At 40.0% G+C, this 16,549-nt stretch overlaps 1 protein-coding gene and 1 long non-coding RNA gene across 2 annotated transcripts in view; one reads left to right on the forward strand and one right to left on the reverse strand.

Annotated features, from left to right (window-relative positions):
* Window positions 1-8,910, forward strand: part of WLS (Wnt ligand secretion mediator) — a 134,066-nt gene extending 125,156 nt beyond the window's left edge. The window contains exon 12 of the mRNA XM_014345668.4: window positions 8,625-8,910. Within this exon, the coding sequence (XP_014201154.1) occupies window positions 8,625-8,746 (122 nt within the window). The 3' untranslated portion in view covers window positions 8,747-8,910. The remainder of the gene's footprint in view (window positions 1-8,624) is intronic.
* LOC129398721 (uncharacterized) overlaps window positions 1-16,549 on the reverse strand; it is a 77,671-nt gene that overhangs the window by 37,162 nt on the left and 23,960 nt on the right. Inside the window, exon 2 of the long non-coding RNA XR_008626625.3 lies at window positions 7,588-7,651. This is a non-coding gene — a long non-coding RNA (uncharacterized LOC129398721). The remainder of the gene's footprint in view (window positions 1-7,587; window positions 7,652-16,549) is intronic.

Raw genomic sequence — 16,549 nt, forward strand, 5'->3', positions numbered from 1 at the left:
CTCTGACAATAAAAAAAGTTCAAAGATAAATTGCCACATTGTGTTAATAGCAAAAAAAAAAAAAAAAAATCTAGCTATTCAACAATGGAGGATAGTTCAACAATGGTACAGACATAAAATACAGTATTAGGCAGCAACTAAAAATTATATACAAAAGGATCTATTTAAGTCAATGAAGATTCACAATATAGTAATTAAAAAGAGCTGACTAAAAATATAGTATGCATAATTGTCTTATTTTCATAAATAAATGGAAAGACACATTAATCGATACCAACATATTAATTACTTAAATAGTAGGAATGAGGATTATTTTGATCATTTTCTTTATGCTAATCTGTATTTTCTAACTTTAAGAGCTTTTAAATTTAAAAGCAGAAAACATTGGAATATACACGTTCAAATGCATACCAACTTAGTTGGTTTCAGTAAGGTATACATTTAGTTCTTTTAAGGGAATTTCCTCTTGACAGGGTCCAAAGCACATTGTTTTATAATGGGGTCCATATTTGCTCTGAGGAACTGATCTCGTGTTGCAGGACATTAAGCATCTCTTGTCCTGGACACTGCATACCAGTAGCCTCTATACTCACCCACCCACCCACACATACATTCATACACACACACACACACACACACACAGTGACAAACACATGCACACACATTTCCAGGTGCCCCTTGGGTGGGGAAGTGGGAAGCAGTCTGTCTATGCATGAGAAGCACTGAGCTGCCTACACTGAAATGTCTGCCACCATTGAACAGTGAGCAGCAGGTACCTAGGTTTGCAAGCGACACGTTTCTGGAATGGAATTTTGATTGTTTTGCCTCCAATAACAGTATACTTTCCCAGCTGTTGCTCTGTGGGGCTCCCAGACCTGAAGGACACTGGTCTGGTGTCCCAGAGATGCTGTCTTTATCCTCCAAACTTCCCTTAGGAACACTCAAGCTGCAGAGGTCACACACACTGGGAAATTCTGAGGACATCATCACCCAGGCCCACTGAGGACTCCCTTAGGCCCCCCTCGAAGTACCCTCTGCCCACCCAGCCTCGGCATCTCCTCAAGAGCACTCACTGCTAACTCCCCTCCTGGCCATTGAGTCCGGCTGCCTTGCACTATCATTTATTTCTTTATGAATGGCTCAAAGTGCCTTTTAATAAACCACTCCAGAGTATATATATTATGGATGTATCTACATCTTAAATATAGAGCATTGCTATGGGAGTTACTGTTAGTTGTTTTTGGCTGTGATTCTTCCTAGTCCTAACTCCCCACCAAGAAATTCTGAAATTTCAGAGCCAGGTACTTGATTTTTCATATTAAAACTTTGATTGCAGTGACCAATGTTTAGTTTTAGGTCATCATTCTGAAGGAAAAAAGAAAAGTGATTATGTATCATCATCTTTTCTTTTCTCTCATCCCTCAGACCCTTACACCAATCCCATATCCTTTTCTTTTTCGAGCCCGAGGCATTCCTTTTTCCTCTTTTCTCCTGACATGTCTCTGTCCACTCATCTGGTGTTAGGTGTACGGTACTGACATGTTTTCCCTGGATGCAGCCCCAGAACCCAGTCCTGTCTTTCCACCCCTTATTTCTAGCAGTTCAGGCAGGTTCTGGCTCCCTTAATGTGAGGCCAAAATCACTGACACCCCTCACCTTCCAAGAAATACATCTTTTGTGTGTTTCCCATTTATACGTGGTAGGTAGTTTCTTAGTAAACCTTGAGCAGAGTTCAGAGAGAAAATCAAGATGCCTTTTTCATTTGGGTTTTGGACTTCCTGGAAAGCCAAGGACCTTGTAACAGTGATTTCTGCCTTTGTTTCATAGTTTGGAATTTTCAAAGTTGCTACTCAAAACCATTTCTTTCTTTCTGGATTCTTTTTCTACAATGAGGTGCACCTTGGTTATGGCTTTGTGGCATATAAAACTAGACTTTCCATTAAGAGTGACTGAACTGAATGAGAATTTAGCAAATTGTGTCTATTTTTATAAATCTCTGTTTTAAAACAATTAAGTAGCATAAAAACCAGTAGTACTAAACAATGCAAAAGGGCTATGCAAAGTATAAGCACTCAGGTTAGATGTCTTTTTCCAAAATCTTGCATTGTTACCTCTCACAAGGGCAGTATACTATTAGGTAAACTACTTATGCTGCTTCAACAGATCAAAGAAAGCAAAACTCCCTGGCTCCTGACTTTCCTCCAACTTTTCTGTCAATGAATTGGAAAAGAGAATAGACATTAATAAAGGGTAGATCAGACATCTAACCTTATTAAACATGCTGGTCTGGATAAATTAGAGCTGAAGAGAATGGGACCACATAGATACATCAACTATGCACAGGCAGTGACTGCCTAAGACTTCAGAGATCAGGATAGGTAACAAAGAACCAGAGACAGGAGGGTGCAATCCCTGCAATCCTAAATTTTATTTTACTGAGACAGGTGTCTTGCTTTTTTGCCCCGGTTGTAGTGCAGAGGCACGATCATGGCTACCTGCATCCTTGGCCTCCCAGGTTCAAGCCATCCTCCCACCTCAGCTTCCTGAGTAGCTGGGGCTACAGGCATGCACCACCACACCTGGCTACTTTTTTTAAAATTATTTTTAGTAGAGGTGAGGTCTCCCTATGTTTCCCTGGCTGGTCTTGATCAAACTCCTGGGCTCAAGAGATCCTTCTGCCTCAGCATCCCAAAGTGCTGGGATTATAGGTACAAGCCATCGCACCAGCCTGCAATCCTGAATTTTAAAATACAGAAGGTGAACTGACAAACTTGACAGCAAACGCAGGCAAGGAGCTAGGAAGGACCCTGGACACCCATAGTCCCAGTAGAGCTGGGCTTAGGGATCATATGATATTGCACCTACAAAGAAATACCCTCCAAGTTTTCACTGATTGTAGAGCTCAACATGAGTCAGCAGTGGGATGCAGCTGCTCAGAGCAAATGTGATATTCAGCTGCATTAATGGAACTATTATGTTTCCAAAAGAGAGCACAATGACCTCCCTGGACTTTGCATAACTAGCTAAGTCTAGAATACTGAGTCATCTCCACCGATAATGGTAGTGATGATTCTCAGAACCATTTTGTATAAAGAAGAGTTTCGTGTGACTTTTCTCCTGGGAAACAGGGTCTGCACTTAGATTTTGCTTTTTTTTTAAATCACAAACATTGCAGGGCCCCGAGAGACAGAAGCTGTGCATTTTATTCTTAATCAAACACTACATCAAGGAATGTTCAGTTTTCTCCCTACTGCTTCTCTCCTGTGCCTCAAGGTGGGACTCTTCAACGGTCTGGATAGTTCTGGGCCCTTGAGCCAGTGTGGCTTGCTGGGTGTGGGCCCTGTGACGGAGGTAGGGCATGTCTTATGAAGAAACCTTTGTGAGCTCCGCCAGACAGCCAAGTCAAGGAGGAAAATTGTCCCCTGCCCCCGGCACCCCATTTTTCAGTTCAATTTAAGGCAGATCTTCTAACAATCAGGGCTGTTTAAAAACAAAATGAGCTGCTCTGGGAAGGAGCAAGTTCTCCATTTTTGGCAGTGCCCGAGCAGCATGTGGGTGATCCACTGAATACTGCTGTGGATTAAGCAAAGGCTTGGCGGGGATGATGCTGGGCGCGCCTCCAAACCCGACTCTGTGCTCCTATGCTTACACCACCCTGGTCTCCTCTGAAAAGACTTCCCAAATACCTTGCTTCTCCTCATTTGGAGTTAGTGGCCCCCTACAAACTACAATTATAGGATTCTGAATCCATTTTAAAATAAAATGGAGTATTTATCCTCTTATCTCTCTCCATCACCACCAGTACAGCCTCCAATCACTCAGCTCTGACCACTTGAATCCATAAGAAGAGAAGAACTGCATAATTTTGTCTTTCTAGCTTTCCTGGTCCATTAGAAGGGCACCGCAGTGCTCCCTCTTTAATCCCTTTAGCTTTTTGGCAAAGCAGCAGGAAAAAACACCTTATGAGGAATGTGAACAGATCACAAGGGGAGCCAACCTGTGATTGTTCTTCTTCACTCACCTGCTTCCCAGTCAGTTCAGTCCAAATCCTTTTGAAGCAAGCACATGAATTGTTGCTACTTTAGGGCAATTACAGGATTTACAGATTAAACATATCCCCACTGGTTTCCCTAGCAACCGTCTTTGAATCACAGGATGAGATAAAACTATTGTTCTAGTTAATAGAGTCTGATGTTAAGAGAAGTCCAGCCATGTAATTCACAGAGGTATGCACCCTGGTGGGAGCAGAAAGAGCGCTAGGCAGGGAGGCAGCAGACCTACGTGCAGGTTCCGGTCCACTGGGGTCAGATACAGAACAGGAACATATCTCAAGACGCTGGTGACAGTGCCCCCCGCAAAAAAAAAGGGTTCAGAGCACTGCCAGGGGAAGAAAGATGCAGGTGTTTCTAAAATGAGTGAAAACATTAGGCACAAAACAATCCAAGGCAAGGGGTCTACTTGGACAAAGCCAAGACACAGTGAGGTCAGGGGCAGGGCCCACTCCTCCAGCTGCCAGACCAGGCAATCAAGCCACCTTGGGCAATGCACATTATTGTGTGGCCAGACCTGGGTGGGGTCTGGGAAGGTCAGCTGGCAAGAGGGGCATACGATTTTTGGCTTTTTACCTGCATAATAAGATGCTTGGGTTACATTTCAAGGCCCGTTCCAACTCTTCTGGGTAGTAGAGCTTCTCTGATTCTGAACCAATTGAGAAATAGTCATATTTCAGCAAATACAGATGAATATAGGACCTTTATTGGTTGTTGAGTAGGAGCCCTTAAAGTGGACCTGCGATCAGATGACCTTCAAAATGATACAACCCCAGCTGGGTCTGGACCTGCACATGAGGAGAATTGAGTCTGTGGTGCAGAAACATGGAGGTCAGATGCATGCCTCAAATCAATGAATTCTGGAGAGCAAGAAGAGAGACATCAACCTCCAGATCCCAGGCTAGGATTCAACCGTTCTTCCCATAGGAAAGCAGAAGCAATGAAAAAATTGTCTCACCCTGTGCACAGTCAGCCTAAACAAGAGAGCCCGCTGTTTAGGACCCTTCTCCAACCTCCCTAAGAAGAGAAGTCATTCTTTCCCTTGGGAAGAAGTAAAAGAGGAAGGGGCAGGAAATAACTTCCCAATCCCCCAGGGGACAGAAAGTCCTGTTATAGGCTGGGAAGAATGCAGGAGGAGAAATGTTTCCTGTAACACAGGGAGGAGGGTGTTGAATGGAATACCAAAGGCATATAGCTGGCCCATGGTAGACACTCCTTACTTGCCCTTGCTTCCCAGAAAACACAAGTCTAACCACCTACACCTCTGTGTGCAGAGTCTGCAGCTCCCAGCAGCCATAACGAAGGCATTTACTGCCACCTACACACATATAGTTCAAAGTCCTTTGGAAAATGAAAATCAACAGTAAGATATTTGATTTCTCTCCCGTAACAGCTAAGTAGAATGAATATATTAAGTTATTGAAATGTTAAGAGCATATTTTTTGTTTCCCAGTATTTCTCGCTGTAACTATGAAGTTTTATCATTTTCCTTGTTAAAGGAAGAGAAAGTGTGCTTATAAGCATGTATTTTGCAAAGCCCCTTGCAGCCAGTCTTTCTGAACTTTCACCATTGGGAGATTCACCCCCAATTCATGAAGTTTCTAGATTTCTTGTGCAATATCTCAGAGTTCCTCATTTAGTAAGCAGCATCTTAATAATACCAAGCCCTGTCTTGTATTATATTCTGGACAGTGAACATAGACATATTTGTTTAAGGGTCAGAGAGAGAAGACAGCACTCTCAGGAACACACTAGAGTGAGTGGTTGAATTGGATTCAGCCCTGCAACCCTTCTGTCTTTGTGATGCTTCATGTGATCCTATCGGGACTGAGCTTCAGGTTTTCTTTCTTTCCAGACATTCCTGTTCCCCTCTACAAGGTAACTAAGTTCATGGAGTAAGAGGACACCAATAAAGTCTTTCTGGGGCGGCCTCCTTTCTTCAAAGAGCAAAGGAAAAGTATTTCTCTTCTGATAGGCTGATGCCTATAATAATAATAATAATAATAATAATAATAATAATAATAACAAATATGATGAACATTTATTGGCCCCTCTCTGCCAGGCATGGTGCTAGGTGCTTTGTATTATTTCATTTCTTCTTCACAACAACCCATGAGGTGTTGATTATCATCATCCCCATGTTACTGTTAACTGAAGAATCACAAGGTTCAGAAACTTGGAGAGGAGAGCTGTACTTCTAACAAAGGGTTACAGCCTGCAGGTGGCCATCCTGATAGGCTGGGAAGCATAGCCTCCAGCAGACACCAAAAGCAGGCACTTCAAGGGAGAGAGGGGTAAAGCAGGAATTTATGCTGAACGGTTTGGCCACGTTTAGGTTTACATATTCAGCAGGTTACAGGGGGCAATAAATATTTAGGAAGTGGGGGATGCTCGCATACATAGTAAAGCAAACATGCATGTTGCATGTGTCCCATGTTCACGGTGGGCTGGAGACTTATCAGTGCTTGTTTAACTGCTAGAGTGAAAGAAAAAACCTTGAGGCAGTTACAATATAGTTTATTCCTTAAGAGTAAGGGTGTGTGACTTCATTCTTACCTGGCATGACCTTGGGTCCTGTTTATAATATGGTATCTTATTGCCACAAAGAGTCCATTCTGACAGCCTTATGATCTCTCTTTTGACATTACAGAAGAGAAAAATGAGGCTTGGAGACTCTCAAGTAACTTTGTGTGCAGTCTCACAACTGGAAAGTGGTGAGACTTTTGCCAGTTTAGACAATTCAATTTTAAATTCTAAATTTAAAACCTTTGCCTCCCACCTACCCATTTGCCTTCTTCCTCAAAGTTGAAGATTTACTATATTTAAAGGAACTCTACTATGTGTTTGCATATTCCTTGAGGGTTTGAGTTTAGGGGTCATTCACACCTGATTTATTCTTTGCTCTCTGTCCTTTAGGAAGAAATGAGAGTTTGGGGTGTTATAGAACAGTTGAGAGAAGGTAGAATTTTGGAACCTGTGGACACTCTGGGAAGGAGAGACAATAGGCTGCTTCTCTGCACCCCTCCACAGGCCAGCTCCAGGCCGACATATTGGCAAGAGCAGCAGAAAAGAACCAGGGGACCAGGATCCTCAACTAACTTGTGGATCCTCAACTAATATGTGAGCTTGGCCCATAGACTTTCAGTGTCTGGCTGCAGTTTCCTGCACTGTAACACAAACAGATTAGAATTGATGAATGTCAAGTTTCCTCTGAGTTTTCAATCTAGGTAATTCAATTCCACATCTATTAGTGAGAAAAACTGCTGGTAAAAACTGTTTTCTCTGAGAACTTTTTCTGCTTATTTGGCAAATGTTTATATAGTGCTTACAAGTAACTACTGTATACTCTCCTAAGAACTTTATGTGCACCAATTTATCTAATCCTCACAATAGACTTGTGTGGTATTGTAGGTAGTGATATTATCCTGTTATAGGTAACAGGACAGAAGCATGTGGTGATTTGCTCAAGGTCCTACAGTTTGTAAAAGTGAAGCCAAGTTGAATGTATGCAGTCTGGGTCCAGAATCCATGTCCTTACCTTGATATTATAGTCAGTCCTCTGTATCCGCAGGTTCCGCACCCAACCATGGATTGGAAATATTCTAAAAAATTAAAAATAACAATAAAAATGACACAAATGAAAAAATATAGTATAACAACTATTTCCATAGCCTTTATATTGTATTAGGTATTATAGGTAATCTAGAGATTATTTAACGTATATGGGAGGAGGTGCATAGGTTACATGCAAATGGTCCCTTATGCCATTTTACATAAGGGACTTGAGTATCTGCAGAGTTTGGTATCCACAAAGGTCCTACAGCCAATCTCCTACAGGTACTGAAGGATGACTAGAGCTTGTTTTTAATCTTATCAACATAGAATTGTGTGTCTGATCAAGTATTCCTCTTTAAATTGACAACCCAGTTACTTCTCAACTTTACTGAGTATACAAGCCCTGGGAGTGTGTGTTTTAGATACTAGGCTCAGCTTTCAGCTTTATTCTGCCTGCCTGTTTTTCTTTCATTCTTCACCCTATCAGATCTTTTTCCTGTCTCTGAGTATATCTCTTTGCAGTTCACCAAAACATCCTTTTTGGAAGATGATAAGACATAAAAAAATAATAAAAATAAATTTAAAGATGATTCAATGACACAAGTTAGGAATCCTCCTAAGTGGCTTGCTGTATCCCCCAGTGCCTGTGCTGGGCTTTCACAGAATTTGGGAGAGAAAGTGGGGATGAGGGGGGCAGTTCTATCTTAAGATGAACTAGATACACGTTCTCAACAAGGATGGCAGTGCGCTCAGGAGGTGTTGGAAAATTTGTTGAATGCGGAGGAACTGATTGTCACAATAATTGAGGGAGGAGGTGCTATTGAGATTTAGTGGGCAAGGGAGAAATCTGCAAATGTCCCACAATGAAGGACACAGTCCTAAACAAATTTCAAACACTCCACTAGAAATTTATGTAGGTAAAAATTTTTATGGTTACCTGAGCCTTGGTCCTAAACTCCATGTTACATATTTTTTTAAAAGGATATTTTGCATGGTTTTAAAATATACTGAATTTTCCAGGAATGCAACTCCCATGTAAATCGAGGGAAGATTGTGCTTTGTTTGTTTCGGAACTTTATCAAGAATTGTTCAGCGCTTCGAAATATTCCTTCATCAATGACAACGCAGCTTCTGGTATTTGAGTCAACAAGGCAACACATGTTTATCAGCTTCGCATTTGCAGTTGTCACAGTCACATTGATTGTACTTGTATACGCACACAAATACACTCATTTAGCCTTTATCTCAAAATGTTCAATATAAGGAAAAAAGCGTCAACAATAAATATTCTTTGAGTATTGTCTTACTTCTCTTACATCCATATTAACTCAATATATGTAGAAGAAAACATCTGCCAACTTTATCATTGTCTCTAGTGTAGTCACGCCTGAACATTTCCAGGTTGAAAAACATTTTGTTACAAATTACTTTTTATTTATTTATCCTCCATGTAACAGGATACTGTATTGTTTTCTAAAAATTTAGATTACCTATAAGTTTTTTTCAGGATAGAAAAAGGAATATTGCAAATATATGTATTTAAAATGGTAGTGTTGCATCTGATAGGTTGAGAACCACTAGCTAAGCCTTCAAAGGTGCATGTTCCCAGCACATGTAATGGCCTTCTTCAACTGGATGATTCCCAGCTTCATACAGCCATTTCAGAAGTACTAAGGCAGTGCAGAATTGCAGGACCGAGATCAGAAAGAAAATCTCCAATAAATTTGGACCATAGTGGAAATAAGCTAAAATTAATTTTTACGAAGTTAACTGTAAAATACCCATATGCTTGGAAGTTTTAAAACTATTTGCAAATTTCAAAAACCCCTCACAATTAATATTTTAAAATAGTTGAAACTAATTGAATGTAAACATTGATAATATCAAAACTTGTGGGATATAGCGCTAAACTATATTTAGAATATGCATGTAATAAAAGAAATGCATGTAATACTGAAATGCATGTAATAAAAGACAGTTGAAATCAATGGTTTAAGTATACCACCCAAGATTTTAGAAGAGGAAAGGCAAATTAAAAAAAAAAGACAGGAGAAGGAGGTAAAAAATTAAAACAGAAAAAAATTAATGAAATATAATACAGATGACAATAGAGAACCAGTAGGCCAAAAGTTTGTTCATTAAAAAGTACAATAAGATTGATAAACTGGCAAGACTGATCAAGAAAAAGAAAAGAGATCAAAAGCAAGAGCAGGAGCAAGTCAGCAAGACAGCAAGAGCAAATTACCCATTATCAAAAATAAAAAGTGTCGGGCACAGTGATTCACACCAGTAATCCCAACACTTTGGGAGGCCAAAACAGCAGGATCACTTGAACTCAGGAGTTTGAGACAACATAATGAGATCTCATTTCTACAAAAAATAAAATAAAATAAATATCCAGGCATGGTGGCACACACTTGTAGTCCCAACTACTCAGGAGGCTGAGGTGGGAGGATTGCTTGAGCCTGAGAGGTTGAGGTTGCTGTGAGCTCTGGTTGCACCACTACACTCCAGCCTGGGCAACAGAGTGAGACCCTGTCTCAATGAATGAATGAATGAATGAATAAATAAATAAATAAATAAATAAATAAAAAGGGGGATATCATCACAGACGACAAAGTTTCAACACAGATGCTACAAAGTTAATAAGAGGATAACATGAACAATTTTATGCCAATAAACTTGAATTTTTACATGTTATGGACAAATGTCTTAAAAAAACTTACTAAAATTGATACAAGAAGAAATAGAGTATATGAATAATCTCTATGAATATTTTTTAAATTTTATATTCAATTTTGTTCCCACAAAGAAAAGTTGGGCTTCACTGGTAAATTTTACCAAACATACGAGAAAGAAATAGGACAATTACACAGACTATTCCAGAGAATAGGGAAAAAGGAGAAATTTTCCAATTTGTTTTATAAAGTTCTATAATTTTGACACCATCAACTTGATACCAACAAAATTACAGTCCAATATTACTTACAAACATAGATGCAAATATTCTAAAAGGAATATTAGCAAACTCAATACAGCAATACATAAAAAGTGCAATTGATCAAAACCAAGTTGGATGATTTCTAGAAATGCAATTTCTAGTTTAACATTGGAAAAGCCAGGCAGGGTAATTCACTGAATTAACACCATGAAAGATAAAAATCGCTGACATCTCAATAGGTTAAAAAATATTTAATTAAATTCAACACCTATTCATGAAAAAAGACTAAGAACTAGGAAAGGAAGATAATTTCTTTAATTTCATCAGGGCCATATAAAAAGCCAGCATCATAATAAATGGTGAAATGTTGAATGCTTTCTCTCTGAGACTAGGAATAAGCCAAGTATGCCCAGAATCACCACTTCTTCACAGTATTCTAATGGAAATCCTAGTAATTACAACAATAACAGAAATTAAACCAAGGGTATAAGGAATAGAAAAACTATGATCGTTTGCAAATGTTATTTACATGTGCAAAGAAAATCCATAATAATTACAATTAAAGTATCATAAATAAGTGAGCTTTGCAAGGTTGCCAGATGCAAGGTCAAGATATGAAATTAATACCAGCATTAAAAATTAGAAAATAAAAATGTAAAGCAGATATCATTTCATAGTAGCAACAAAACTACCAAATACTTCTGAATAAATCTAACAAATATGTACAAGACCTCTGCACAGAAAATAACATATATTGAGATAAATTACTGAAGACCTACATACATAGAGAAATATCCCATCTTGGTAGAATGAAGAAAGCTCTATGAAACATAAACTCCATTATATGCAATCCCCATTAAAATCACAGCAGTGTTTTTTAATAAAAAATTCTGAGCAGCTTCTAAAATATATACAGAAATACAAAGGACTGTAAATAGCATAAAGCCTAAGGACTTACTCCATCAGATATCAAGACTTATAGGTAATTAAACTACAGTAATTAAGACAGTGTGATATTGATGTAAGGATAGACAAACAGACTACAGAAAAGAGTTTTCAAACAGATCCACCCATACTTGGACATTCGATCTTGCAAGCTAGCACTGTAGAGCAGCAGAGAAAGGGTCATTCAGTAAATAGTGCTCAGTCTATTGAGTAACTGTCTGGGGAGAAAAAGAGAAACTTGATCATTATGTCACACCACACATAAAAATCAATTCTCAGTGCATGGTAGCTCTAAATGTAAAGGGTAAAATAATAGAGCTTCTATTAGATAAAATAAGAAAATATCTTCATGATGTGAGGCTAGAGAAAAAAATTTATTAAATGACACAAAGATCACTAACAATACAGGAAAATATGAATAATTGGATACATTACATTAAATTAAGAGCTTTTGTTCATCAAATGACATTATTAAAAGAGGGGGAAAGTAAGCCAAAGAGTAGAAGATATTTGCAACACATGTAAATGTGAGCAACTTATGTCCAAAACACATGAAAAACTTGTACAAACATAAAAATACAGACAATTCAAGATGCTTCCTGTATAAAAAAGAGGATACCAAATAGCTAATATACCTATGAAAGGTGCTCAACCTCATTAGTAATCAAGAAAATACAAATTGAAATAAACACCTACCCTGTGACCCAGCAATTCCATTCCTAGGCCTATACCAACAGAAGTGCAAGCACATGTGGACAAAAAGATATTTACAAGAGTATTGATAACAGCCTTATTTGTAATGGCCCCTGAATGGAAGCAGCTCAAATGTCCATTCATAGTAGAAATTGTGGTGTCCTCATTTAATGAAATACCACCAGCAATTACGATGAATAAAACTATACAATGTGAACAAATTTACAAACATTATTTTGAGCACAGAAATTCAGCAAGAAAGAATATATACTGTGTGATGATATATAAATGATCCCACTTACGTAAGGTCAAAAACAAGCAAAACTGGCCAGGCACAATGGCTCAAGCCTGTAATCCCAACACTTTGGGAAACAGGTGGGCAGATCACTTGACATCAGGAGTTCAAGACCAGCCTGGCCAACATGGTAAAATCCCTTCTCTACTAAAAATACAAAAATTAGCCAGGCATGGTGGCACACGCCTGTAGTCACAGCTACTTGGGAGGCTGAGGCAGGAGAACTGCTTGAACCCGGGAGGCAGAGTTTGCAGTGAGCTGATATCGCACCACTGCATTCCAGCCTGGGCAACAGAGGGAGACTCCATCTCAAAAAAAAAAAAAAAAAAAAAAAAAGGCAAGCGAAACTAAACCATAGTTTTAGAAGACTGTATAGTAAATAAATAGGGAGTAGTTTTGGGGAAGGAACCTGAGCTTGGCTTTTGGGATGATGAAAATGTCCTATGCATGATGGTGATGTATTATATGGAGCTATGTGCTAATGATGTACACACTATGTGTACTATATTTCAATATTTTAAAAAATTCAGCAATACCTTAATCAGACTAGGCCCACAGAATTTTTTTACGCTATTAAACTAATGTAACAGTTGATGTGACAATTTATAAGCAACATTGATGAAACAATAGGAAGAAATCATCTATGGTTTATAACTAGTAGTAAATGAATAAGGTTTTACTCATTGAAGAAAATCTACATGCAGAATATACCCTGAAAAGTTTGAAGAAGGTAGCTCAATGAAGACAAGACTCCTTAGAGGACCCCTAACTGGACTTAAGACTTTAGGCTTCACTGGCATTCAATCACACTCTGTTCTCACCTACAGTTCACAAAGCCACCTACACCCCCTTCCAGTCCCAGAGACACTTTTGTCTTAATCCTGGACCAGATGAAGGCAGAACCCTTTGAGCTCTGGCTGGCTAATAGCAGAATTGAAATGTCTCCAACAATACAGAGCTGCAAATTGCTGTGATTCATCCTAGGTGAATGCAGTCCTTGGACACCTTATCATAAAAGGAACACAGTTGCTAAAACTCTTCTGTGTGGCCAAAGGCCCCCTCACCTACATGTGGGTACTGAGATTTGGGTTTTAATTTTTAATCTGAGAGCACAGTTTAATAACTGGGCCATTTTTCTGGTGGGGGGGAGAGTGTTGTCATTGCCATTGCTGCTGTTGTTATAAAAGAAAGGAAAGAGGGTGTGCAGCTCCCAGAATGATCGACACAGAAGATGGGAGATTTCTGCATTTCCAACTGAAGTATCTGGTTCGTCTCACTGAGACTGGTTGGACAGTGGGTGCAGCTCACGGAAGGTGAGCCGAAACAGGGCAGGGCATCGCCTTACCCGGGAAGTGCAAGGGGTTGGCGGATTTCCCTTTCCTAGCCAAGGGAAGCTGTGACAGAGTGTACGAGGAAAAATCAGCTCACTGCCACCCAGATACTGCACTTTTCCAATGGTCTTAGCAAACAGAACACAAGGAGATTATATCCTGCGCCTGACTCAGTGGGTCCCATGACCACTGAGCCTTCCTCACTGCTAGCGCAGCAGCCTGAGATCAAACTGCAAGGCAGCAGCCTGGCTGGGGGAGAGGCGTCAGCCATGGCTGAGGCTAGAGTAGGTAAACGAAGCAGCCTGGAAACTCAAACTGGGTGGAGCCCACCACAGCTCAACGAGGCCTGCCTGCCTCTGTAGACTCTATCTCTGGGGGCAGAGCATAGCTGACCAAAGGCAGCCGAAACTTCTGCAGACTTTTAAACGTCCCTGTCTGACAGCTCTGAAGAGAGCAGAGATTCTCCCAGCACAGTGTTTGATCTCTGAGAACAGACAGACTGCCTCCTCAAGTGGGTCCCTGACCCTTGTGTAGCCTAACTGGGAGACACCTCCCAGTAGGGGACGACTGACACCTCATATAGCAAGGTGCCCCTCTGAGATGAAGCTTCCAGAGGAAGTATCAGGCAGCAATATTTGCTATTCTGCAGCCTCTACTGGTGATACCCAGGCAAACAGGGTCTGAAGTGGACCTCCAGCAAACTCCATCGGACCTGCAGCTAAGGGACCTGTTAGAAGGAAAACTAACAAACAGAAAGGAATAGCATCAACATCAACAAAAAGAACATCCACACCAAAACCCCATCTGTAGATCACCAACATCAAACACCAAAGGTAGATAAAACCACAAAGAGGGAGAGAAACCAGAGCAGAAAAGCTGAAAATTCTAAAAACCAGAGTGCCTGTTCTCCTCCAAAGGATCGCAGCTCCCCACGAGCAATGGAACAAAGCAGGATGGAGAATGACTTTGACGAGTTGACAGAAGTAGGCTTCAGAAGGTCGGTAATAACAAACTTCTCCGAGCTAAAGGAGGATGTTCAAACCCATTGCAAGGAAGCTAAAAACCTTGAAAAAAGATCAGATGAATGGCTAACTAGAATAAACAGAGTAGTGAAGACCTTAAATGACCTGATGGAGCAGAAGACCATGGCACCAGAACTACATGATGCATGCACAAGCTTCAGTAGCCGATTTGATCAAGTGGAAGAAAGGGTATCAGTGATTGAAGATCAAATTAATGAAATGAAGCGAGAGGAGAAGTTAAGAGAAAAAAACAGTAAAAAGAAACGAACAAAGCCTCCCAGGCATATGGGACTATGTGAAAAGACCAAATCTACGTTTGATTGGTGTACCTGAAAGTGACGGGGAGAATGGAAACAAGTTGGAAAACACTCTTCAGGGTATTATCCAGGAGAACTTCCCCAACCTAACAAGGCAGGCCAACATGCAAGTTTAGGAAATGCAGAGAACACCACAAAGATACTCCTCGAGAAGAGAAACTCCAGGACACATAATTGTCAGATTCACCAAGGTTAAAAATGAAGGAAAAAATGTTAAGCGCAGCCAGAGAGAAAGGTTGGGTTACCCACAAAGGGAAGCCCAGTCAGACTAACAGCAGATCTCTCAGCAGAAACTCTATAAGCCAAAAGAGAGTGGGGGCCAATATTCAACATTCTTAAAGAAAAGATTTTTCAAACCAGAATTTCATATCCAGCCAAACTAAGCTTCATAAGTGAAGGAGAAATAAAATCCTTTACAGACAAGCAAATGCTGAAGAGATTTTGTCACCACCAGGACTGCCTTACAAGAGCTCCTGAAGGAGGCACTAAACATGGAAAGGAACAACTGGTACCAGCCACTGCAAAAACATGCAAATTGTAAAGACCATTGACGCTAGGAAGAAACTGCATCAACTAACGGGCAAAATAACCAGCTAACATCATAATGACAGGATCAAATTCACACATAACAATATTAACCTTAAATGTAAATGGGCTAAATGCCCCAGTTAAAAGACACAGACTGGCAACTTGGATAGAGTCAAGACCCATCAGTGTGCTGTATTCAGGAGACCCATCTCACGTACAGAGACACACATAGGCTCAAAATAAAGGGATGAAGGAAGATCTACCAAGCGAATGGAAAGCAAAAAAAAAAAAAGAAGAAAAAGAAAAAGCAAGGGTTGTAATCCTAGTCTCTGATAAAACAAACTTTAAACAAAGATCAAAAGAGACAAGGCCATTACGTAATGGTAAAGGGATCAATTCAACAAGAAGAGCTAACTACCCTAAATGTATATGCACCCAATACAGGAGCACCCAGATTCATAAAGCAAGTCCTTAGAGACCTACAAAGAGACTTAGACTCCCACACAATAATAATGGGAGACTTTTAACACCCCACTGTCAATATTAGACAGATCAATGAGACAGAACGTTAACAAGGATATCCAGGACTTGAACTCAGCTCTGCACCAAGCAGACCTAATAGACATCTACAGAACTCTCCACCACAAGTCAACAGAATATACATTCTTCTCAGCACATCGCACTTATTCCAAAATTGACCACATATTTGGAAGTAAAGCACTCCTCAGCAAATGTAAAATAATAGAAATTATAACAAACTGTCTCTCAGATCATAGTGCAATCAAATTAGAACTCAGGATTAAGAAACTCACTCAAAACTGCACAACTACATGGAAACTGAACAACCTGCTCCTGAATGACTACTGGGTAAAT

Source organism: Pan paniscus, chromosome 1 (genome assembly GCF_029289425.2).
Source record: "Pan paniscus chromosome 1, NHGRI_mPanPan1-v2.0_pri, whole genome shotgun sequence".
Taxonomy (NCBI): domain Eukaryota; kingdom Metazoa; phylum Chordata; class Mammalia; order Primates; family Hominidae; genus Pan; species Pan paniscus.